The sequence below is a fragment of the Macaca nemestrina genome, chromosome 11, assembly GCF_043159975.1.
Source record: "Macaca nemestrina isolate mMacNem1 chromosome 11, mMacNem.hap1, whole genome shotgun sequence".
Classification (NCBI taxonomy): Eukaryota; Metazoa; Chordata; class Mammalia; order Primates; family Cercopithecidae; genus Macaca; species Macaca nemestrina.
Genome location: NC_092135.1, coordinates 20,025,594 through 20,049,409, shown reverse-complemented (window position 1 = coordinate 20,049,409; position 23,816 = coordinate 20,025,594). Strand labels below are relative to the sequence as shown.

The 23,816-nt window shown below is 41.8% G+C and overlaps 1 protein-coding gene and 1 long non-coding RNA gene across 6 annotated transcripts in view; one reads left to right on the top strand and one right to left on the bottom strand.

The window, feature by feature from the left end:
* The window catches only part of LOC105492548 (aminocarboxymuconate semialdehyde decarboxylase), a 64,419-nt gene extending 41,877 nt beyond the window's left edge, over positions 1 to 22,542 (bottom strand). Inside the window, exons 1-3 of one of the 4 annotated variants that reach the window (XM_011759757.2) lie at positions 22,364 to 22,542; positions 15,824 to 15,868; positions 2,057 to 2,153 (exon numbers count right to left, since the gene is read on the bottom strand). In XM_011759757.2, the coding sequence (XP_011758059.2) occupies positions 2,057 to 2,153; positions 15,824 to 15,868; positions 22,364 to 22,420 (199 nt within the window). In that variant the 5' untranslated portion in view covers positions 22,421 to 22,542. Of the gene's footprint in view, positions 1 to 2,056; positions 2,154 to 15,823; positions 15,869 to 17,746; positions 17,791 to 22,363 lie in introns of those variants that run through there. The other 3 variants (XM_011759759.2, XM_011759760.2, XM_011759758.2) reach the window with 3 other exon arrangements.
* LOC139357080 (uncharacterized) overlaps positions 1 to 23,816 on the top strand; it is a 128,124-nt gene that overhangs the window by 58,744 nt on the left and 45,564 nt on the right. The window contains exons 3-4 of one of the 2 annotated variants that reach the window (XR_011609698.1): positions 8,022 to 8,088; positions 16,845 to 16,940. This is a non-coding gene — a long non-coding RNA (uncharacterized lncRNA). The other variant, XR_011609699.1, reaches the window with a different exon arrangement.

The following is a 23,816-nucleotide window of genomic DNA, read 5'->3' as shown; positions in this document are numbered from 1 at the left end:
AGCCAAGGAATGAAACACACAACAAAAACCAAAGATGACACACACACACGTTGTTTACCATGCAGCCATAAGCTGTGGTTTCTGACACCAGTCATTCAAGTCTCATGCTCATTAGTTTTCTCCTTGAAAAGGCAGGTCCTTGCTGCAGCTTCACATTTACTACAAAACCTTGCCCTTTGCTGTAGGTTAGGGAAGCATGTTCTTTCTCCAGCTCTCCTCCCACTCCAATATACTTTTAGAGGGATATATGCTATATTCTGTGGAGTACTCCACAGAGGTGCCGCAGGTTTTCTGTGAAGTTCAATTTAAATGCCATTTAAATATATTTTTAATTAAAAAGAGTTTTTTTAGAGACAGGGTCTTGCTCCACCACTAGGCTGGAGTGCAGTGGTGCAATCACAGCTCACTGCAGCCTCAAACTCTTGGGCTCAGGTGATCCTCCCACCTCAGCCTCCTGAGTAGCTGGGATCACAGGTACATGCCACCACGCCTAGATAATTTGTGTGTGTGTGTGTGTGTGTGTGTGTGTGTGTGTGTGTGTGTGTGTAGACAGGGTCTCACTGTGTTTCCCAGACTGATCTTGAACTCCTGGGCTCAAGTGATCTTCCTGACGTGGCCTCCTAACATGCTGGGATTATAGGCATGACCTACCACACCTGAGTCTATTTTTAATTGTTAAAAAATATATAAAGCAAAACCTGGACAAAAGTATCTACAACAAATTCCAACATGCTGGAGACTACCTACTCATTTTAGGCTGACAGTTTGATTCCTTTTTTGCAGACCTTGGAATAAAATGTCTCCTGCTATCTCTTTGTATATTTGAACTCCTTATAATTTGTCTTTGATTAGAAAGGTGGTAGTGCTAAACTGCTCTTTTATTTGTGTGTTTGAATTATTTCTTTTCTGGTTGAAATCTTCCACCAATGTAAACATTTAGTTCTGACAATGTCAGTGGTGGTCAGTTCCCCATCACAGCCCATGGACACAGCCCACATGTGTCTGGAAGGCTCAGGCATTTTCTTAGAGCATGTTCTCAGGTGGCACAGTCAGCCAGGCAGTCACGGTGAAGCATAATATGGCCATCATGTCATACTTTAGATAGACTTGGAAATTTCATTTTGTTTTGTTTTGAGAAAAGTCTCACTTTGTTGCCCAGGCTGGAGTGCAGTGGCGTGATGTCGGCTCACTGCAACCTCCACCTCCCAGGTTCAAGCAATTCTTATGCCTTAGTCTCCTGAGCATCTGGGATTACAGGCATGCGCCAGCATACCTGGCTAATTTTTGTATGTTTAGTAGAAATAGGGTTTTGCCATGTTGACCAGGCTGGTCTCGAACTCCTGACCTCAGGTGATTCACCCGCTTCAGCCTCCCAAAGTATTGGGGTTACAGGTGTGAGCCAATGTGCCTTGTCTGAAATTCTTTTAAATTGTGAGGACTTGTTTGATTTTTAGATATAAGGTAAAAAGTGCAAGATGTTCTTAGAGCTTTTTAGCAATTCACCTTTGAAACAAACACTTCCTAATTCTCTTCTTTCAAATTTCTGGATTGATTTTATTGTAGTGTATTCTGAGATTACACAATAAACTATTTTTAACTGCTTCCATTTCCAACTCTGAGGTGTCAGTGGGAATGTTCTATGTATGGGTGCACCGAGACAAACTACAGAAAGAAATTGGATCTTAAGTCTTACTAAGCAGGCAATTGTCATTCTTAGTTTGTGATTTCCAATTTTTACTATTTTAATTGATTTTATAATACGTAAATACTATACATTTGAACTAATTTTTAAAAATAGTAAAATGCCATTTTTATCTTTTTCGTGATATAACATTCTATTTTAAAACAGGGTATAACTCATATAAAACATTTCTAATCCACACTCTAAAAACATTGTTGTGGAAGGCCCTGTCTCTCCCACAGTGAAGCTGGAACAGCCTGTCCTGGCAGAGAAAAGGGGGTCAGAAGTTACCATCACATAAAGTTGTCAGCAAACTTTAAGGGCAGACATTGCTTTTACGTCAGATGCTAACATTGGTAGCATTTCTCATCGTACCTTTTTGATCCATTTCTCTAATACGAACTTCTGGATCCCAGCAATTCTCTCGCACCACTCTGAAGACCTTCCCATCTTTCAACAACTTTGCTTCTCCCTGGGGCAGAAAACCCACATTACTAAAATGCGACCTAAGCCCACTTGGACTAGTCTTTCCTCATGCGCTTTAGAACCTGTTTCTTCCCTAATATTTGAAAAGATTTGTACTTAATCCTTGTGGAAGTAGAAATCAGTAATTTAACAAAAATCAGCTTTCTTTCCTCATGCTTTTCTTTGGCCTGGTGTTGAAGGGGTGTGCTCTGTGGGTGTCAATGGCTGGACACGGAGATAGCAAGGTTGAGGTTATGTTTCTTTGGGCTGCATGACTGAGAATGGCTGATCACCTAGCTGATCTGAACCCCTGGCTACTAGATACAAGAGGATGGCCCGGCGTCTGGAAAATGGTAGTTCTATAACATTTAGAATTGAAAAGAACCTTTGAGATAGACCACCTAGTCCAACCCTCTCATTTTATGGAGAAGCAATGTATGGATAATGGGAGTATATGATCTGTCAAACAGAGCAGGGCCCACTAGTGTCAACACCTGTGGGAGGAGGTGGGCAAAGAAGTCAGTCTGGTAGCATGCACAAAATTTGGTACTGAGCTACTTCTTCCACCAGGCATCATGCTTGCCTGGGTACTCTGCAATAATTTTTATACACTTTAAATGACAAAAATGGCATATATTTATGCTGTACAACATTATCTTTTGATATATGTGTGCATTGTGGAATGGCTAAATCAAGCTAATTAACATGCCCGTTACCTCACATACTTACATTTTTTTGAGGTGATGACACTTAAAATCTATTCTTTTAACAATTTTCAGGTATACAATACATTATTATTAACTATAGTTACCATATTGTGCAATAGATATGAACTTATTAGTCCTGTCTAACTGAAATTTCATATCCTCTGACCTTCTCAATTTCTCCCCACCCCTTCAGCCCGTGGTAACCACCATTTCGCTTGATGCTTCTGTGAGTTAGACTTTTTCAGATTCCACATATAAGTGCAGTATTTGTCTTTCTATGTCTGGCTTATTTCACTTAATATAATGTCCTTCAGTGTTACTCATGTTGTTGTAAATGACAGAATTTCCTTTTTATAAAGGTTCAATAGTATTCCATTATGTATATATGCCACATTTTCCTTATCCATTCATCCACTGATGGACACTTAGATTGATTCCATATCTTGGCTATTTTGAATGATGCTACATTGAACTTGGGAATGCAGATACCTCTTCAACGTACTGGTTTCATTTCCTTTGCGTATATAGCCAGGAGTAGAATTGCTGGATCATATAGTATTTCTATTTTTTATTTTTTTTCAGGAAAACATATGATCATATCAATAGATACAGGAAAAAAATGACATATTTGTGTGTCCTTTTATGACTTAAAAAAACCTCAATAAATTAGGTATAGAAGGAATAGAGCTGTGGGATTGCCGTACATGAACTTTCTTGTTTATCAACACAGTAAAGTCTATGTGTGGCAATCCCACAGCTAACATCGTACTCAATGGTGAAAATGATGAAAAGTTGAAAACTTTTTCTCTCAGATCAGGAACATGACAAGGGGGCTCACCTTTGCCACTTCTACTCAACATCATAAAGGAAGTTCTAGCCAGAGCAATTAAGTAAGAAAAATAAATAAAAATCATCTAAATCAGAATGAAAGAAGTTAAAATTGTTTCTGTGTGCAGACAACGTGGTTTTATATATAGAAAACCCTAAATATTCCACCAAAAAACTGTTAAACTAATAAATTGGGTAAAGTTGCAGAATACAAAATTAATATTTAAAAGCCCATAGCATTTCTATATGCTAACAGTCTGCAAAAGATATCAGGCAATCCCATTATTTATTTATTTATTTATTTCTCAAGACAGAGTCTTGTTCTGTTGCCCAGACTGGAGTGCAGTGGTATGATCTTGGCTCACTGCAGCCTCTGCCTCCCGGGTTCAAGCTATTCTCTTGCCTTGGTCTCCCAAGTAGCTGGGATTACAGACATGTGCCACCATGCCCGGCTAATTTTTGTGTTTTTAGTAGAGATGGGTTTCATCATGTTGGCCAGGCTATTCTTGAACTTCTGATCTCATGATCTGCCGGCCTTGGCCTCCCAAAGTGCTGGGATTATAGGCTTGAGCCACTGCTCCCAGCCTCAGGCAATCCCATTTAAAATAGTATTTAAAAATACTTAGGAATGAATCGAACCAAAAAGGTGAAAGATCTGAAAACTATAATACATTGATGAAAAAATTAAAGAAGACACAGACAAATGGAAAAACATGTTCATAGATTGAAAAATTGATATTGTTTAAATGTCCATATTACTCAAAACAATCTATAGATTTAATAAAATGCCTCCCAAAATTCCAATGACATTTTTACAGAAATAGAAAAAAAAACCCCATAAATTTCATGTAAGTCGCAAAAGATCTCAAATAGTCAAGGCAAACAGAACAAAGCTGGAGAAACTAAAAACCTTTTGCACAGCAAAGGAAACAATCAACAGAGTAGAGAGACAGTTTATGGAACAGGAGAAAATATTTGTGAACCATATATCTGATAAGGAGTTACTATCCAAACTACGTAAGGAACTTAAAGAACTCAATGGCAAGAAAACAAATAACTGGGTGAAGAAATGGGCAAAGGACCTGAAATAGACATACAAATGGCCAACAGGTATATGAAAAAATGCTTGACTTCACTAATCATTGAGAAATGAGATATCATCTCATACTTGTTAAGGTGGCTGTTATCAAAAAGACAAAATATAATAAGTGTTGACAAGGATGTGGAGAAAAGGGAACCCTTGTATACTCTTATTTGGTAACTGTTACAGCCATTACGGAACACACAACTGTTTAACACTCAGAGCAGGGGGCCAAACTAAATGGTTGCGCAGAACATGGCAGTGGCATCTACATTGGGCCTCCAGTTTGTGATTCCTAAAGAAAAGGGAAAGAACTAGGGCAGGCCCTAGAAATAAAATTGCCTGAATTCAAATTCTTGTTCTGCCACTTACTGTGTGATCTTGAGCGAGTTAAACAGTATCTTCAAGCTTCCATTTGTTTATCTTTAAAATAGGGATGATAATGACTTACCTTAAAAAATTAATGTGACTTACATTAAAGGGATCATGTGAGCATGAAATAAGATAATCCACATAAAGCACTTAGTGGAGTATCTGACACATACGTGTTAGTTATTGTGATTATTTGTTATTAATGTTGTATAGCTAATTAGGAGCTAGACAGTGTTCCTCTGCTTTGAGGGCACACCACCTTTGGTGGTGCTTCAGGGCCTCAAGGTTACCTTTGGGCCCCATAGAATGTCCATGTGGGTGTGCGATGATCAAAGGCTTTGAGCTGTGCTTGGTGGAGTCCACTGCCCTCCTCCTCCTCCTCCTCCTCTTGGCTTGATCATGAGTTGCATCCAAGCCTTCATCCTTCTACTCCATAGACAAGACCTGCCCCATCTCCTGCATGAAGAAGGCTGGACACTTTTCACCTTTAAGTGCTGTAGCCTGTTCACTTTGCACATATATGAGGAAGACCTCAGATCCACATTTTATTTCTCAGGGATGGGCAACAGGTCAGTGAGCAAGTTGACATGTGTAATTGTGACAGGTGTCCACACACTAGCAGAGGTGGCTCTCTGACATCATGACACCAAGACTGATGTACTTCAGCTCCGATCCTCTGTTTACCATGCCAGCATCTGAACCACTTCCTAGGTTGGGGAATCTCCTGCAGGAGTCTTGGTGGAGGCAGGGCCTAGCCTCCCTCTGCAGAAGGCCAAATACTTGCTCTCCCTGCCCCAAGCTTGGCTAATCAATGCTTGGTTTTGCATTAAGTGATGCAAAAACACCAGGAAGAGTTGGATTTATTCTGCCAGTGATTCCAGTAGTGGCCAGGTACAGTGGCTATTGGCAGTGGTGTTGGGGGCAGTATCCTGCTGGGGCAGCGGCCTCCTAGCCAGGCTGTTCTGTGGTGTTGCCTTGGCTGTGGCTTCAACCATGGGAATTCCCTGAGTTTCTGCAAGTTTTCTGAGCTTGATTCCACAGATACTTTGTAATTCTTGAAGGGCTTAAAATATTTCAACAAATATCTTTTCTTCTTACACTAATGATTGTTGGTTTCTGTTGCCTGCAAGCAAGAGTCCTGACTGATAATGATTGCACAAATAGGACATAGGAACACATGTCTCTTCGTTTGGTGAAGAGGGGAGAGGAGAGGGGTGATGGTGAAAAAAAAAAGTTAAGAAACAAACTTTGATTTGTCAAATTGGAGCTTTTATTTATTTTTGCTCCTTGCTGGGAAAGCTTAATCACTATAAAAATACCCAGTATAGCAGAGTGCCAAAGAGCACAGTCTGCATTCAGACAGCTCTGGGTTTAAATCTCATTAAATTACTTACTAGCAGCGCTGACTAGTGAAGTTGTGGGCCCTCTAAGTTTAAGCCTCACTTTTTCTATCTGTAAAATGTGGATCATTATACTTGTCATACTTGTGGCCATCCAACGTCCTTGGAACACATCCTATGTGTGAAGAAATGTTCACAATTATACATTCTGCTTTCTTGAGGTAGAATCCAAAATATGCTTTCCCAGTCTCCCTTGTAACAGGGCACTGGCATGTGCTCTGGGCTTTGCCAATTATATGCACCCACCCGTGCATTTAACTTTGACCTGGAAGTGAGCAATGTGAGGAAGTAGGGACTATGCAGAGTCCACCTGTAGACAGGGGTGTTGTCTAAGATGTTGAACATGACTGGAGCAGCAGAGGCAAAGCTTCTAGTCTCCAGCCTTGGCAGCATTAGCTGAGCATCCTTTCCATGACTGGGAGTGGCAACACTTGTGTCCTTGCTGAAGCAGCTCACCAGGTGAATGTGGGCATTGATCATGTTAGCACAGCCCTCAGAGCTTGATCTCTGGCCCTCACAGGAACTCTGTGAGCTGCTTTTCTAATTAAACTAGCTAGAGTGAATTCTGTTGTTTGCAATTAAGAACACTGAGTGATAAAGAAGATTCAATTATAGAATGTAAAGAACTTAGCACCAGGCCAGAGAGCACGCTCAATAAATAACAGCCAGATTTTACCACGTATTATCAACTGCAAGGGAGGAAATTGGGTTTCTGTGGGAGATACCTGAGTAAGTTTTGATTTCAAACAAAGCAGAGTATCTTAAAGCTGCAATAGATTATTTAGTTCAGCCCTTGCATTTTACTAATAAGTCCACAAGGTGCAGTGACTTCTCCAAGGCCATATGCTTAGTTGGTATAGAGCCCCGGTTTATGAAGCCATTTTCCATCTCATAAGGCTGATATTTGGTGATTGGTGTCTATGTAGTAGGCTAAAGTTAATTACTATAATTTCCTAAAGAGTTTGATCTTTTAGGGGCAGGGAGTGCCTCTCATTACATAGCAGGGAAAGCAGACTCACCAAACTTCGCTTTTTCACATCCTTCATGCTAGATCCATGGTAAGAAAAATGAACCGTTGGCCGGGCGCGGTGGCTCAAGCCTGTAATCCCAGCACTTTGGGAGGCCAAGACGGGCGGATCACGAGGTCAGGAGATCGAGACCATCCTGGCTAATATGGTGAAACCCCGTCTCTACTAAAAATACAAAAAACTAGCCGGGCGAGGTGGTGGGCGCCTGTAGTCCCAGCTACTCGGGAGGCTGAGGCAGGAGAATGGCGTAAACCCGGGAGGCGGAGCTTGCAGTGAGCTGAGATCCGGCCACTGCACTCCAGCCTGGGCGACAAAGCGAGACTCCGTCTCAAAAAAAAAAAAAAAGAAAAATGAACCGTAGCAAGTCGGTAGAACTCCTGAGTAAAAATCACTGCAGAGCAGCTGAGCCCCTATGATAAGCCCCCAATTCTCATTGGTTTTTTTTTTTTTTTTTTCCAGCCGGAATTTTGAGAGCTGACAGCCATTGTAAGGAGTCCGTCCCTGATCTCTGTCGCTTTACATTCAGGTAAGGCTGTGGATTTGCCTCAGGGGTCAGCACTTGTTGCTAGAGGAGGAAACAGGGATTTCTTGGGTCCTGTTTTTTAACCTTGACCTCAGCATTAACCAAGATCTTAAACTAAACTAATAACCAAGTAATGGGAGCAAGCTGCTTTAATTTACACAACCAGAGCCCAGTCTTGTTTTTTCCTAAACTCTCAAAAGAAAATCAAGTTTTTTTTTTTTAAAGAATTCCTCCATGCAACTATTACTATCCAGATAACACACTTTAAATACACCTTTTATATTTTTAAAGCCAGAACTTCATCTTGGAGTCTGATTCCTAGGGAACCTAACCTGTGAACTTCTGACTTTTGAGTTCTAATTCTAATACTATCCACAAACAAGCCCAAATATGGCTGGTATTTCAAATATCTGATACTGCATGTATCATCAGACATGTATTTTCTTGTCTTCCTTTTTTTTTTTTTTTTTTTAAATTGAGACGGAGTCTCTCTCTGTCGCCCAGGCTGGAGTGCAATGATGTGATCTCGGCTCACTGCAATCTCCACCTCCTGGGTTCAAGCGATTCTTCCACCTCAGCCTCCCGAGTAGCTGGGATTACAGGCGCCTGCCACCACACCTGACTTATTTTTGTATTTTTAGTAGAGATGGGGTTTTGCCGTGATGGTCAAGCTGGTCTTGAACTCCTGGCCTCAAGTGATCTGCCCTCCTATGCCTCCCAAAGTGCTGGGGTTACAGGAGTGAGCCACTCCATCTCAGATCTTGCCACTGCCCCACTTAAAACTCTTGAATGGATTCCCTTTCCCTGAAGGTAAAATCCAAACTCCTTAACCTGGCCTGCAAGGCCCTACATGATCTAACCCCTGCCTACCTCTGTAAAACTTCCTCATGTTTTCACCTTTATAAATAGTCTCTGTATGAACTCTTCTCAAAATAGTCTAATTTAAGTGTCCATTTGTTTTCTATTTGGAACCCGATTCATCTAGCTTTAAAAACCAGACCTATCACATACTAATAATACTCTGTCATTTTTAAAGGTGCATTCATATTTAAGTAAAACCATAGGAGAAGATCTGGGAAGATATCCACCAAACTGTTAATAGGAATTCCTTTGAGAAGATATACAAGTGACCAACAAACATGAAAAAATGCTCCACATCACTGATCGTCAGAGAAATGCAAATCAAAACCACAGTGAGATACCATTTCACACCAGTCAGAATAGCCATTATTAAAAAGTCAGAAAATAACAGATGCCGGTGAGGCTGTAGACAAAAGGGAATGTGGGCCAGGCGCAGTGGTTCACGCCTATAATCCCAGCACTCTGGGAGGTCAAGGTGGGTGAATCACCTGAGGTGAGGAATTTGAGACCAGCCTGGCCAACATAGTGAAACCCCATCTCTACTAAAAATACAAAAATTAGGTGTGGTGGCATGTGCCTGTAGTCCCAGCTACTTGGGAGGCTGAGGCAGGAGAATCGCTTGAACCTGGGAGGCGGAGGTTGCGGTGAGTTGAGATCACGCCACTGCACTGCAGCCTGGACGAGAGTGAAACTCCTTCTCAAAAAAAAAAAAAAAAAAAAAAAAAAAAAAAAAGAAAAGAAAAGAAAAGGGAATGCTCCTACACTGTTGGTAGGAATGTAAATTAGTTCAGCCACCGTGGAAAGCAGTTTGGAGATTTCTCAAAGAACTTAAAATTGCCATTCAACCTAGCAATCCTATTACTGGGTATATATATAGAGGAATATAAATTGTTCTGCCAAAAAGACACATGCACCTGTATGTTCATCATAGCACTGTTCACGATAGCAAAGACATGGAATCAACCTAGGTGCCCATAACAATGAACTGGATGAAGAAATGTAGTATTCCATGTATGTTACATATGCACCATGGAATACTATGCAGCCATAAAAATAAAGTCATAGCCTTGCAGCAATACAGATGCACCTGGAGGCCATTGTCCTAATCAGATTAACACAGGAACAGAACCAAATACTGCATGTTCTCACTTAGAAATGGAAGCTAAACATTGGGTTTACATGGACATAACGATGACAACTATAGACACTAGGGACTATCAGAGGGGGCTGGGAGGGAGGGGACAAGGCCTGAGAAACTGATCATTTCCGATGGTTACTATGCTCACCACCTGGGTGACAGGATCAATCGTACCCCTAAACCTCAGCATCACTCGATATACCCAGATAACAAACCTGCATATGTATCCTCTGAACTTAAAATAAAAGTTGAAATTATTTTTTAAAAAAGTACTTTTGAGAACAGGAAGTGCTGGTCCAAGAGAATTGTAGCTTTATCTCTAATGGCTTGAATCTAAAAAGGAGCATTTAGTCAAATATTACTTACATAAAAATAATAATAATAAATTATTCTTAAAAATGAAAACATCTGAAAGTATTGGATGAGATCAATGGCTTTCAGCCAGTTTTGGCTGTGACCCCACATTAAGAAATCTATTTTTCGGCCGGGCGCGTTGGCTTACGCCTGTAATCCTAGCACTTCGGGGGGCTGAGGCAGGTGGATCACTTGAGATCAGGAGTTAGAGACCAGCCTGACCAACATGGTGAAACCCCGTCTCTACTAAAAATACAAAATTAGCCAGGCATGGTGACGCATGCCTGTAATCCCAGCTACTTGGAAGGCTGAGGCAGGAGAATCACTTGAATCCGGGAGATGGAGGTTGCAGTGAGCCGAGATGGCGCCGTTGCACTCCATCCTGGGCAATAAGAGCGAAACTCCATTTCAAAAAAAAAGCTATTTTTCATTGTCATTAAGAATACCCATATATATCTATTTGTACAGACACAAACTGAGATAGAAGTTTTATGAAACAATATTTATTCTTGCCATAAGCAGTGCATTCTGCTATTTTGTTTTACAATCTATTTCATTTTTAAAGGGGTTAGTACTTTGACATATGAATTTGGGGTGGGGGAACACAAATATGGTCCATAAGAGTGAGGGGTCGTGGTCCATAAGAGTGAGGGGTCTGACAATTATGTATGTAAAAATCCTAAGTGTGATACAAATGTTTGCGTGTGTCTGTGTGTGTGTGTGTGTGTGTTCCCAAGGCCCTGGGACGAACTCATTGTGTGTTTCTAGATGCTGTTGACCTACAGCTTTGAAGCAGGCCTGTGTCTACCCTCCTGGGTCGGAGGCTTTAAAATGCTCCCAGGTGTCTTTGCCATCAGGGCACAATTCTGCCCCCACCCCATGCAGCGCCTGGCAGGTTGTCATACAAACCAAGGACTGGCCTGCTGCTTATACTTTAATAAATATTCAATCAAAAGACAAATAATGTTTTTCAGTTCTGAGCAAGGCTTTGTCGTGACAAATGACTACCCCTCAATTTGTTTGGGGAGCACTGAAAAACCAAGAGTTAAGAAGAGAAATGGGACAAACCAGAGAAATGTTTTGGAAAGACGTTTGAGAGAACAGGAATCTCCAGGTAAGCCAATCCTGGGGGCAGAAAATATTTCTTCACTAGAGGAACATAGGAGAGTAAGAATTATTTTCAAATCCCAAATCCTGGATTTTCTCATCGCTCTCAGCCTGATTTGTGTAATTGCATACATTTGCATATCATTTACATTTGCATATTGTTTTCGATGGACTCGAATCCCTGACAACTGTAATTATGAAAAATACAGACTGAGTCTGTTTTGGTTTGCTTTGTTTTCTTTTTGAGAGAGAGGGAGTGTGTTACTCTTTTGTCCTATTTGATTACCATTGTATCAAATTTTGCTGGAAATAAATAAGTCAGTAGATGTGACTGGAAAATATTTCCTTTTTGTTTTCTTTTGGAGATTTGGCTACTAAGTTTATGAAATTTCTTGGTATTAAAACAAAATGAAATGAAGGCCATTCAAATCCACTATTGAAGGACAAACTGAAGACAGGGACATGGAGTAAGAAAAAATCGCAGCTCCCCGTACCTGCAGCTGGGGCTTCCTAGCTGCTTTGCCGTCAGCTCCATTCGTATCATACTTTCCATCGGAGAGACTTGAGGCCAGCTTAGAGCATCAGACCCTGGTCTAGAAACTAGCATTTTGAATGGAAGAAGTGAAGCACAGTGTTTGAATTGGCACTTACTGGACACACTGAAGAAGATGAGGATGAACTGCCTCAGAGACAGTGATGTTTAAAACTCTTGAAAACCTAGGCAATACCATTCAGGACATAGGCATGGGCAAAGACGTCATGACTAAAACACCAGAAGCAATGGTAACAAAAGCCAAAATTGACACATGGGATCTAATTAAACTAAAGAACTTCTGCACAGCAAAATAAATGATTATCAGAGTGAATAGGCAACCCACGGAATGGGAGGAAACTTTTGCAATCTATCCATCTGACAAAGGGCTAATATCCAAAATCTATAGGGAACTTTAACAAATTCACAAGAAAAAAACAACCCCATCAAAAAGTGGGCAAAGGATATGAACAGACACTTATCAAAAGAAGACATTTATGTGCCCAACAAACATGAAAAGAAGCTCATCATCACTGGTCATTAGAGAAACGCAAATCAAAATCACAATGAGATATCATCTCACAATGAGATACCATTCTAACTAATGATAGCCAGTTAGAATGGTGATCATTAAAAAGTCTGGAAACAACAGATGCTGGAGAGGATATGGAGAAATAGGAATGCTTTTATACTGTTAGTGGGAGTGTAAGTTAGTTCAACCATTGTGGAAGACAGTGTGGTGATTCCTCAAGGATCTAGAACCAGAAGTACCATTTGACTCAGGAATCTCATTACTGGGTATATACCCAAAGGATTATAAATTATTCTACTATAAAGACACATGCACACGTATGTTTACTGCAGCACTATTCACAATAGCAAAGACTTGGAACCAACCCAAATGCCCATCGATGATAGACTGGATAAAGAAAATGTGGCCAGCTGGGTGCAATGGCTCACGCCTGTAATCCCAGCACTTTGGAAGGCCGAGGTGGGCGGATCACCTGAGGTTGGGAGCTCGAGACCCTCCTGACCAACATGGAGAAACCCTGTCTCTACTAAAAACACAAAATTAGCTGGGCCTGGTGGTACATGCCTGTAATCCCAGCTACTCGGGAGCCTGAGGCAGGAGAATCGCTTGAACCTGGGAAGCAGAGGTTGCGGTGAGCCGAGATTGTGCCATTGCACTCCAGCCTATGTGACAAGAGCAAAACTCCATCTCAAAAAAAAAAAAAAAAAAAAAAAGTGGCACATATACACCATGGAATACTATGCAGCCATAAAAAAGGATGAGTTCATGTCCTTTGCAGGGACATGGATGAAGCTGGAAACCATTCACAGCACACTAACACAGGAACAGAAAACCAAACACTGCATGTTCTCTCTCATAAGCGGGAGTTGAACAATGAGAACATATGGACACAGGGAGGGAAACGTCACACAATGGGGCCTGTCGGGGGTAGGGGGCTAGGAGAGGGGTAGCATTAGGAGAAATACCTAATGTAGATGACAGGTTGATGGGTGCAGTGAACCACAAATCTGCATATTTGGCACATGGATCCCATAACTTAAAGTGTGTGTGTGTGTCTGTGTGTGTGTGTGTGTGTGTGTCTGTGTGTGTGTGTGTGTGTGTGTGTATATATATATATCTCCCAAAAAACTCTTCAGTGGCTCCCCACTGTCTTCAGGATCAAGTTCAAAGCCCTAAGCTCATTTCGGGGCCTAAACCCCTAAATCCTTCATGACCCTGTCTGATGAGGTTTCTGGCTTCCTCTCCATCTTCTTGCTGTTTCTTCGCTCTCCCTACTCTTGTCTGCATCTATGTGTTCTCCACAGAGCAACCAAAGTGGTCTTTTAAAGCCACTAAGACCCTTTGAAGAATTTGCATTATTTTGAGAATGCAATCCAGACTCTTTAGCATGCCCTGCAAGTCCCCATGTGTCCAGGCCTCTGCCTACCTTGCCAGCCCATTTCCTACTGTCTCCCCCTTTCACTGCATTTCAGCCACATTGCCTTCCTTTCTGTTCCTTGAACACATAAACTCTTTACCAGTTGGTGGCCTTTGCAACTGCTGTTCCCCCAGCCGGGAACACTTTTCCAAGTGTTCCCTTCTCATCTTCAGAGCCTTTGCCAGGTCACTGACCAGCCAGCCTCTTGCTCTCTATCACATCACTGCTTTATATTCCATTCTCTGAATTGATCATGTTGACTCGTGACCCCTAGAATCTGAGCACCATCAGAGCAGGGACTATGTCTGTCTTGTCCACCAGCATATTCCCAGTGTCTAGGTTGGTGGGCCTGACACAAAACGAGTTTCAATAAAAAGTAGTGAGTCAGTGAATGAATGTGCGAGAGCCAGTGGTTCTCAAACTTGAATGCGCTACTTTGGGAGGCTGAAATGGGAGGACCACTTGAGGCCCAGAGTTTGAGGTCAGCCTGGGCAACATAGTGAGACCCCCGGTCTAAAAAATAAAAAAGTAGTTAGCTGGGCATGGTGGTGCGCACCTGTAGTCTCAGCTACTTGGGAAGCTGAGGTGGGAGGATCACTTAAGCCTCAGAGTTGGAGGCTGTGAGTGAGCTGTGATTGTATCACTACCCTCCAGCTGGGCAATAGAGTGAGACCCTGTCTTTAAAAAAATTACTAATTAAAAAAACCCTTGACTCTGCATCAGAATCACTAGGAGACTTGTTAAAACAAGTTGCTTGCCCTACCTCTAGAGTTCTGATTTGGTAGGACTGGGGCAGGGCTTGAGAATTTGCATTTCTCCCAAGTTCCCAGGTGATGGTGAACCTGCTGGTTGTGGGACCACAGTTTGAGAAATGCTGGTACCATCCATAGCTGAGTGCTTCTGAGCTCACATATGTTTAATATTTCATGCCTTTGTTCCCTTTCTTTTTTCCTCGAACATGGTTTCCTCATTCCCTAGGCAAGCCTCCCACCTGCTTTAAGATGTGGATGGGCATCATTTCCTTCAGAAGGCCTTCTCTGATCCTTGGTGCCCAAATCTCTGCCCCTTAGAACCTGATGTAAAGGGAGCCCTAACCTTTCCATGCTGCGTTGGGTTAACTCTGCACATTAACTGGATTTCCAGACCACAAGTCCTCCAGAGCCTGCATTAGTCATGTCTGTATGCCAGCTGGAAGCTCAAAAATATTACCTCTGAACTTGAAGAGGACGTATGATGCCTCTGAAAATGAAATCAGACCCATACCCTGGGCAGATCTAGACTCCCAGCTCACTCTTGGGCCTCATTATTTCTACAGGGCTTTGCCCACAGCCGCCTTCTTTTTGCTTTTTCCTCTTACCGAACTCAACCCTTAGTAACACTGTCTTCTCTCCTTTGTCTCCATTGTTTATTTTTTCCAGCTTATGCTCAAACCTTACTGTCCCATTTATTTGGTCAGCCTTAATGTACTGTAATAACTGGTAGCACTAGGTCACTTCCTTGAGGCAGAGCAATAAATGCTGAAATTGGTTGGTGGCGGGGGGAGGAGTGAGAGAGAGAGAGAGAGACTTTTTGATGGGTTCTCAAATTCCAATTTTATCTTCCTAAATACTATTCTTTGAAGTCACCTCCATTTTTCCCAATTATTCTGAGAAATCTCAGTGCTATTCCCTTGCCTACAACAAAGCTAATACATGGGCAGAAGAGTGGGGTTCCCTGGAGGCCCAGCCTGCAGTGAGGTATCCCATGGCTTAGCTGTCCCTGAGTCCTACTGATGTTCATGCTTTGGAAGAAACTCACCTTGCTGTGGTGTTGGAGCTGCACCCAGCCTTCATAGCCAAACCTCTGCAGTGGGGAGAAGCACAGTTAGAGTCAAAGAGCAAAGACCAGGCTGCAATCAAGGGGCATGCTTAGCACAGAGGATCCTGAGCTCCACCTTTCAAGCATTGCCTTCCCATTTCCCCCATACCCATGTATCGCCTATTTAGTATTTACAATTAAATTCACTTACATTTTTCCTTCAATATATTTACACAAGAAGAAAATTCTGTTATCTCAGCAGTGCTGCTTTTATCTTTTCCCCTAATGCAGCTTGAATTTTTTAAATGAAGATTAACATGAAAAAATATTGTTCATGTACCACCTAAAATCACGTCACAGGTTACCAGGAGTACATTGCCCCTAAGGACCACTCTTTAGGAAATACACTGCTTTTCAAACTCTGCGTTGCAATCCATGAGTAGATTGTGATATCAGTTTAGTGGATAGGGACTCAAACATTTTAAAACAGGAAATCATGTATGTAGCAGATGCTGTTGGTGTCCCGCTCGTATCCCTTCGCTTTGACACTTCTGTGCATACCAGCCCACCTCCATCAGCCAGCGCCTGCATTTCATTGGCTGAGGGCTTTCCCCGGGAACCTGCTTTGATCAAGCCAACCTAGCAGGTAAGAAGTACTATGAAATTAGCTCCCTGCATCCCCTTGGCCCAACAGCCCTTAACAGATAATTGAGGGAGTTGTATATAAATACACTGAACACACCGTACCCCACCCCTCGGTCTGGATAACGCAGAGATGAGGCACACATTTTGCTCTGGAATGCAAACCTTTCACTGGCTGCCCTATTTTCCCTGTCTCACTTCCTCACTCTACTGGTGTTTCCTGGGATCACCTCCAAAGCAAACTACTTGTATCTGAATCCTTGTCTCAGGGTCTGCTTCTTGGAATACATAGAGTAAAGGAATGGAAAGGAATAGAATAAATTAGAATGTCTCCCATGTAGTAAGTAATGGTTTCATAACATTTTTTCTTCCCATTTAGTGTATATAAATGTTTGTACTGAGTCACAACGTAAAATAGATTTCCGCCTGGGAATCATGCATAAAAACTGTGGAAAGCCACCGACTGAAAACATAGGTAAGTATGACTCAAATAACTACTGGCTTTATCATGTATCATACTGCATCATATCATTATTCCTTCTTCACGCTTTCATGGAATCCCATCTGTGACAAGTCTTACTAGGGAAGAGAAAATAAAAGGGAAGGACAGTTCCAGCCCATGTGGAGCAGAGTCTTGGGAGGTTAAGGCTGGGGGAGGCAAGGAATCAAAGGGCCACATCATGGCATGTGAGACGCACTGTGACCGTGAGGCACAGGTGCTCTGGGGGCCTTGGGGAGGGAGCTGACTTCACACCTTGGGCTGTGGTATTGGGAGGGACGTTGAAAAGGTAGTCCTGGAGTCAGATTGGAGAGGATCTTCTAGTGTTCAGGATTTCCACACTTCCTGCATGGCTGTCACAGTGTGGTGTCAGAGGGAAGGAATGGAGGCAAGAGATAGCTACATGAGGGAGCTCCTTAACGACTCTGAGTCGGTCAGCGGTGATGGGTCAGCGAGTAAAGCAAGCTGAACGTCAGCTCAACCTCTCGTTTGTTGTGGCGGGATGAGGCCAGGGTACAGCAGTTGATTCTCATGCCGCAGTGCAGGGAAGTTGTCTGTAGGGAGTCAGGTCTTGGTGGACCCTTCTTAGCTCCCTTCGCCTCTGGACCGAAGGGAAGGTCTGGGCCTGGGCCACAGTGTAGCATAGAGGTGTTTGTGTCTCTGTGTCTGTGCCTGGGGTCTGCCTCAACAGCTTCGTAAGGTTTGGATTAATTCTATACCAGTCTTATTCCACCCAGGTAAAAGGTCTGTTCTTGAGTCCTAGCCCCAAATAATCATATTACCTTTAGAAATCTGTCTTCTGTTTCCTCCCCAGTGACATCCGCAGACTCGGTTTTGGAGGCTGGGCAGGCAAGGGAGACTGTCGGCCGAAACTCAGCTTCTCCTCCCTGCACCCAGCCTCTCCTTTGCTTGTGCCCCCAACCCCTGCTCTCGCCCTTCATGCATTCAATACCTTTGTACTTTTTCCTTCTTTTCCCCTGGAAAAGGCTGCCAAGAGAGATATGTTGGGGGCGGGGGATGGAATATGACCTTAATCAGTTACACTTTAGAGTAAACTTAAGACTGTGCTCTTTAACTGGAAATTTGCCATCGAACTTTTATCCTTCATGTAGAAGAAAGGGTTTTATTTCCTTCTTTCTCTACTGCCTGCTTTCTCCCCCTTCTTCCTCACTCTCTTTCTTTGTTACTTTTTCATAATTCTGTAAGGAACTCTAACCCATATGTTAGCAGGTAGAGAAGTATTCCATTTGGGGAAGGGCAGGGAGGTAGGAAAGGCAGAGCAGAGGGATCCTCCCACATGCAACAAGTCACTTACAAGGCACTTGACTTTGTTGGTGTGAAATGTCTCCAAGTCACTGTTTCCCTATGTGTATTAATAAAAATGAGGCTAACAGGAGTGGCTGGGACATAAGTTTTCAGGGGAATTAGGTGAGATAGTGCGTATAAAGCTGCTGACACCAGGCCTGGCCAGTGGACAGGGCTTCATTCATTCCTGCTAACAGTGATGCTGATGGTGATGGTGGTGACGGTGGGGGCACTAATTGCATGGTGGAGGGAGTGAGGTGGCTGTAGTGGTGTGGCTGAAGTAGTGAATGTGGTGGCAGTGGTGGTACCCATCGTGGCTGATGGTGCTGGTGGTGGCAGTGACAGCCGTGGTGATAGTAGCAGTGGGGATGGTGGTCAGGGTGGCAGTAGTGGTGACAGTCTTATTCCAACCCCAAATAGAATACCCTGGGGTCAGAACTAAGGAGAGCCATGAAGAAAGGAGCCCTTTGCCCCTCTGTGTCCCTCCCTCCCTTTCCTGGAAAGTGTAAAGTGCCAATTTACCTCACAGGCCCCTTGCAAAGACCCAACTTATTCAGGGCAGTTTTATTCTTCTCCAGGTCTGTGCTTGACGTAGACCCTCAGTTCTCATCCCAGGTTGAGCCGAGCCTGGGGTCTAAAATTTATGACCCTGGGAGTGGTTTTGGTCCGAGCATATGCCCCAGGAAGCATCTAAAATCTGAAAGTGTTTGACAATAACCAGTGTCTCGTGGGCATTTATGAGCATGCCAAATAAAAAGGAAATTGAAAACATTCCAGGAAATTCAGTTTTATATACAAGAGATATGTTTCTGAAATGCACATATATGAATCAAAGTGGATGAACTGGATGACCATTGTTAATGTCTTGAGGACATCACACCTCCATGAGGTGAATAATGAGCCTCCTGGGTGATGAAACCAGATATTTATCTCCTCAGAAGGATTTTCTAAAAATCAAATGATGTCGAGGATTTTGTCTTCTAAAGCCTTGTGCTGATCAAGTGCAATGGCTAACAAAAGAAGGTGTAAGTATATGATTTTTAAATTGGAGGTCAGAATTTTTTGCTCCATTTATAATTAGAAGAATCTTTGCAAGCCCTACTATTGGGCAGACAGTAGGCTGTCAATAAAGCCTTGCTGGAGGAAAAAGCTGAAACTGTATCATCCTCATTGTTGCTGTGAATAATCCATTGCAGATCAACCTGAAACATCTTTTGCCACGGTTTCTTGGGCCCCACCTCCTGTTTGTGACAGCAGAGAGTATGGGTCCTCATTCATCAGAAACAATTTGATCAAGTATCCCTGAATCCACTGTCTTTCTACTTCGGATACATTATTTTTTTCAAGGATCCTACTTGTAACTCTGACTAAAATTATTATTAGCAAGTGAAAATGAAAAGATTTCTCAAATCCCAGCCCTTTGTCATCATTAGTTAACCATCACTTCAGGCATGTTGATTCTACTTTTCTGTCTCTTCATTGTATAAGAAGGTCAAGGTTATTCCAGCAGCAGTACTCTCTCAGGCCAGTTTTCTCAGGGTGGATGTGGTGATGGAGGGGCTCTTGAGGGACTGTGGTGGCCCCCATAGCTCTGGGATTCTAGGTTCATTTCTGAGTCTCAAGCATCTCATCTGTCAAGTGAATAGCGTAAATCTTATCTGCATATTTTGCAAGGTTTATGTAAATTATTTCTCCCTCTGTCTCTCCCTAGAAGTACGAAGTATTGTAACTGTAATGATGAAAGTGATGTAGATGGTGGTGATGAAGTGTTAGCTTCTGTTTTCAGCACGTGAGACTACTACATAAGAAGAAATCTGGTTTGGAATGAAAAACCAAACATCATATGTTCTCACTCGTAAGTGGGAGCTAAGTTATGAGGATGCAAAGGCATAGGAATGACACGATGGACTTTGGGGACTCAGGGGGAAAGGGTGGGAAGGGAGTGAGGGATAAAAGACTACAAATTGGGTGCAGTGTATACTGCTTGGGTGATGGGTGCACCAAAATCTCACAAATCACCACTAAAGAACTTACTCATATAACCATACACCACCTGTTCCCCAATAGCATATGGAAATAAAAATAAATACATAAAAATGAAAAAAGAAGAAGAAACCTGGTTTATTGGGACAAAATTTCTCTCCCTCTTTAAAGCAATAGCTGATGATAGAAAGGAGAGGGAGTTTGGAAGCTGGGGAGTCCAAGATCTGGTGAGAACTGGCTTCCTGGTTCTAAGATGGTGCCTTCTTGCTGTGCCCTCACGTGGTAGAAGGGGTGAACAAGGTTCCTTGGGCTTACTTTATAAGGGCACTAATCCCATTCATGAGGGCTCTGCTGTCATGACCTAATCATCCCCAGAAGGCTGCATTTCCTAATACCATTGCCTTGTAGGCTAGGGTTTCACCTGAATTTTGGGGGAGATGTACATATTCAGACTGTAGCTCTCTAAGCCTCAAAATCCTATCTGCACAAGGAGGTGTATGCCCTGGAGCTTGGAGCCCTGCTTGGAGGGTCGGTCATGCTAGCTAACTCTCTCAGTGGGATAGTACAGGTGGGCATTGTCCTCTAGAGACCACCATGGTGGTTTCCAAAGCATTTCATGTGGATGTTCTTTCATACTCAAATAGAGAAAAAAGCTGTAACAGAGGAATTAGTGCCATTTGCTAGGTATAGATTATGGCTATTTTAAAATACCAAATACTAAAATTTGGATTTTACCAAAACTCTTAGATTAGGGAGTATACTCTATTTCTTCTTGTGTTCACGAATTAATCAATGTGTTCATTGCATCATTCGTCAGGCAAATACTCATAAACGAGGGGTAGAAAGCGGTGGGCACCACATGATGTAAGAGACTGCATGCAGCTTCTAAATAACGCAGAGGCACTCTCACAAAGGAACTGGTGCATTCCCTTCATGAAATCATTAACATTGCGAAGCGGTTTACACTTCAGTAAACTCTGATGAGGACAACAGCACTCAGAACAGCATGTTCCTGTGTCAACATGTAGAGTCCTTTTAGGAAGAGCAGGTTGAGTGGTTTAGCTTTTATCCTTAGCTGTATATAGGATAGGCTTTCAAAGATCACTTGTATTTTTCAATATGCAGTTTCTACCACCCATCTTACCTAAGATACCAATGGACAAAGAAATACTTAAGATAAACATTCTTCTATGAGACAACTATGAGAAGAAAATACTTTCATCTACCTGCACAATGAACCACATTTAATTCAAGTTTGGGTTCATTCATTTTCCCTTACTTGGGATAAAAAAGATGAAACATTATTGGTGGGGTGAAAGTACTGGCAGAATGCTGAAGATTGGGTAAAACCTGATATTAAGCCTGAACAAGCCTCTAGCCAATTTTACATTTCCTTCATGTTCCTCACCTTCCTCTTTTTGTATTCATTCAAAAGTTCTTAATGACAAAAGGAAATTTCCATCTTTAGAGAAACACAAAGAATACTCTTTTAGTAGCTGTCACTGTGCAAAAGTTTCATGTCATTTATTCTGGGGTTTTTTTGATGTACCTACTTCCTAGTTCTTCATGACAAAGATTTATAGAATAAAGAACATCAAAAAGTAAAGGTTTCAGGCAGTGTCCTAAAATAGACTAAAAAAAAAATTCACAAAGCTATCTCTTGGTGCTTCTAAAACTTATTTTAAACATTTTGAAAAGGAGATATATTTTAGAAGTCCTTGAAACCGATCACATTCCATTTTTAATAGTCTTTTATTTAAAATTGTAACTTTAAATTCTGTAGTTGGCATGTATCTTCCCAGCAGCTGAATATGTGATTTTAAAAAAGGTAAATCTGCTTTACTTAAATTGTCTGGAAATTTTAAAGAATGGTTCATTTGAGGGAAAAAAGGGATTCTGAGAAAGCGCTTATTTCTTTAATCCAATGTTCTTTCAAAATAAATGTAAAAGTCATTTTTAAAAACTAGGAAATCAGAACTACCAAATAATTTAAGTCCCCCTACCCCCCACCAAAGCAGATAAACTAGACATCTAATTCCATAAAGAAGAGAAAGGCAATGAGAAACCCTGGAGAAGTTTCAGAAATAATTCAGCAAATTAATTACCATTACCTTTTTTAGATCTGGCCATTCTTTTGGTAGAATATGACTATGGATGTCAATTTTCATCTCCACAGGATCAGAGAAGCATGTAAGGAAAGAAGTTTTGATATCAAGAGACTTTTTTGAAAACTGTGGAGTTAATTGATTTACTTAGTCCCTTTACAGCCACCTTCAGGCAGCAGTCAGTAGGCCTGCCCAACCCAGTCTAGGTCCATTAGAACTTCCTTATTAAAGTTCAAAGTTCTGTTTATTTGTTAACCAAGCTTTGGTTAACCAAGCTTTGTCAACCAAGCTTAGGGTCAACACACTTTGGTAGTCAGGACTCTTGGCACAAAACTTTAAAAAAAAACAACAAAAACTGTACTCAACTGTATGAGGTCAAAAGCACAGCAGGATGCTTTGACTTATAGCAGGCCAAAAATTGACTAATTTTCCATTTTAAATATTTTAACTTTTATAAAGCTATACATAGTAATTAAATAGTTTGTAGTTAAAAACAAAACCATGTAGAGGGCTTTTGCAGAAAAAGGATAGATCCCTGACTCACATTTTCTTACCTTTCCTTGCACGATTCAGAAGCAGCCAGTTTTTTTGGCTGTTAGTTACTTTTTTTTTTTTTTCTTTTTTCAGTTAGTTACTCCCGTATCTTTAAATAATATTTAGCAGTTGGCTTGTTCATGAAAATTTAGCATCTTGAAAAGTTGTCCGGAAGTTTCGTGTTTACTTTTAAATCACAGAAAGGGTCCACTCTTCATATATGTTTTGTCCTCCAGTGCCTTTGTCTTGGACTCATTCATTCATGCAGTTTTTTCCTTTTTTTGTTTTTTAATTTGAGACGTGGTCTCACTGTATTGCCCAGGCTGATATCGAATTCCTGGGCTCAAGCAATCCACCCACCTTGGCCTCCCAAAGTGCTGGGATTACAGGCAAGAGTCATGGCACCCAGCTTCATTCATGTACTTAACAAACACTTATGGAGAACTGCTATGTGCTGACGATGTAAAGTTGACTGAAAGATAAGATGATACATATCCTATAATAGATAATTGTACACAGCCTAAAGTGTAGGGAAAAGAAGATAGTAGCCATTTCCATTTAGCATTATCAGAGCAGTCAGGGAGGGCTTCCAATACAGCAGAAAGTGGGGCTTATGGTCATGCCTCTAAAGAGAGCCTGGAACAAAACAGCCCTTGATTGTTCTGTGTTTACCCTTTCCTCTTCCTGGACAGCTTAAAATGTTGAAGGGACCCCAGGTCCCCTGGCAAACCCTTAAACATACCTTGGATGTTCCCTTCACTTCAGACTCCACAATACATAAATTGAGTAGTCAAAAAGCTTCCTTCTGTAATTCAGCTAGATTCTGGATAAATTGTAACAGACAGCTTGAAAGAAAATAAAGGAAATCCTTGAAATCCATTTTTTTTTTTAAAAGTTCGGGAGCTGCAAGATGGCTGAATAGGAA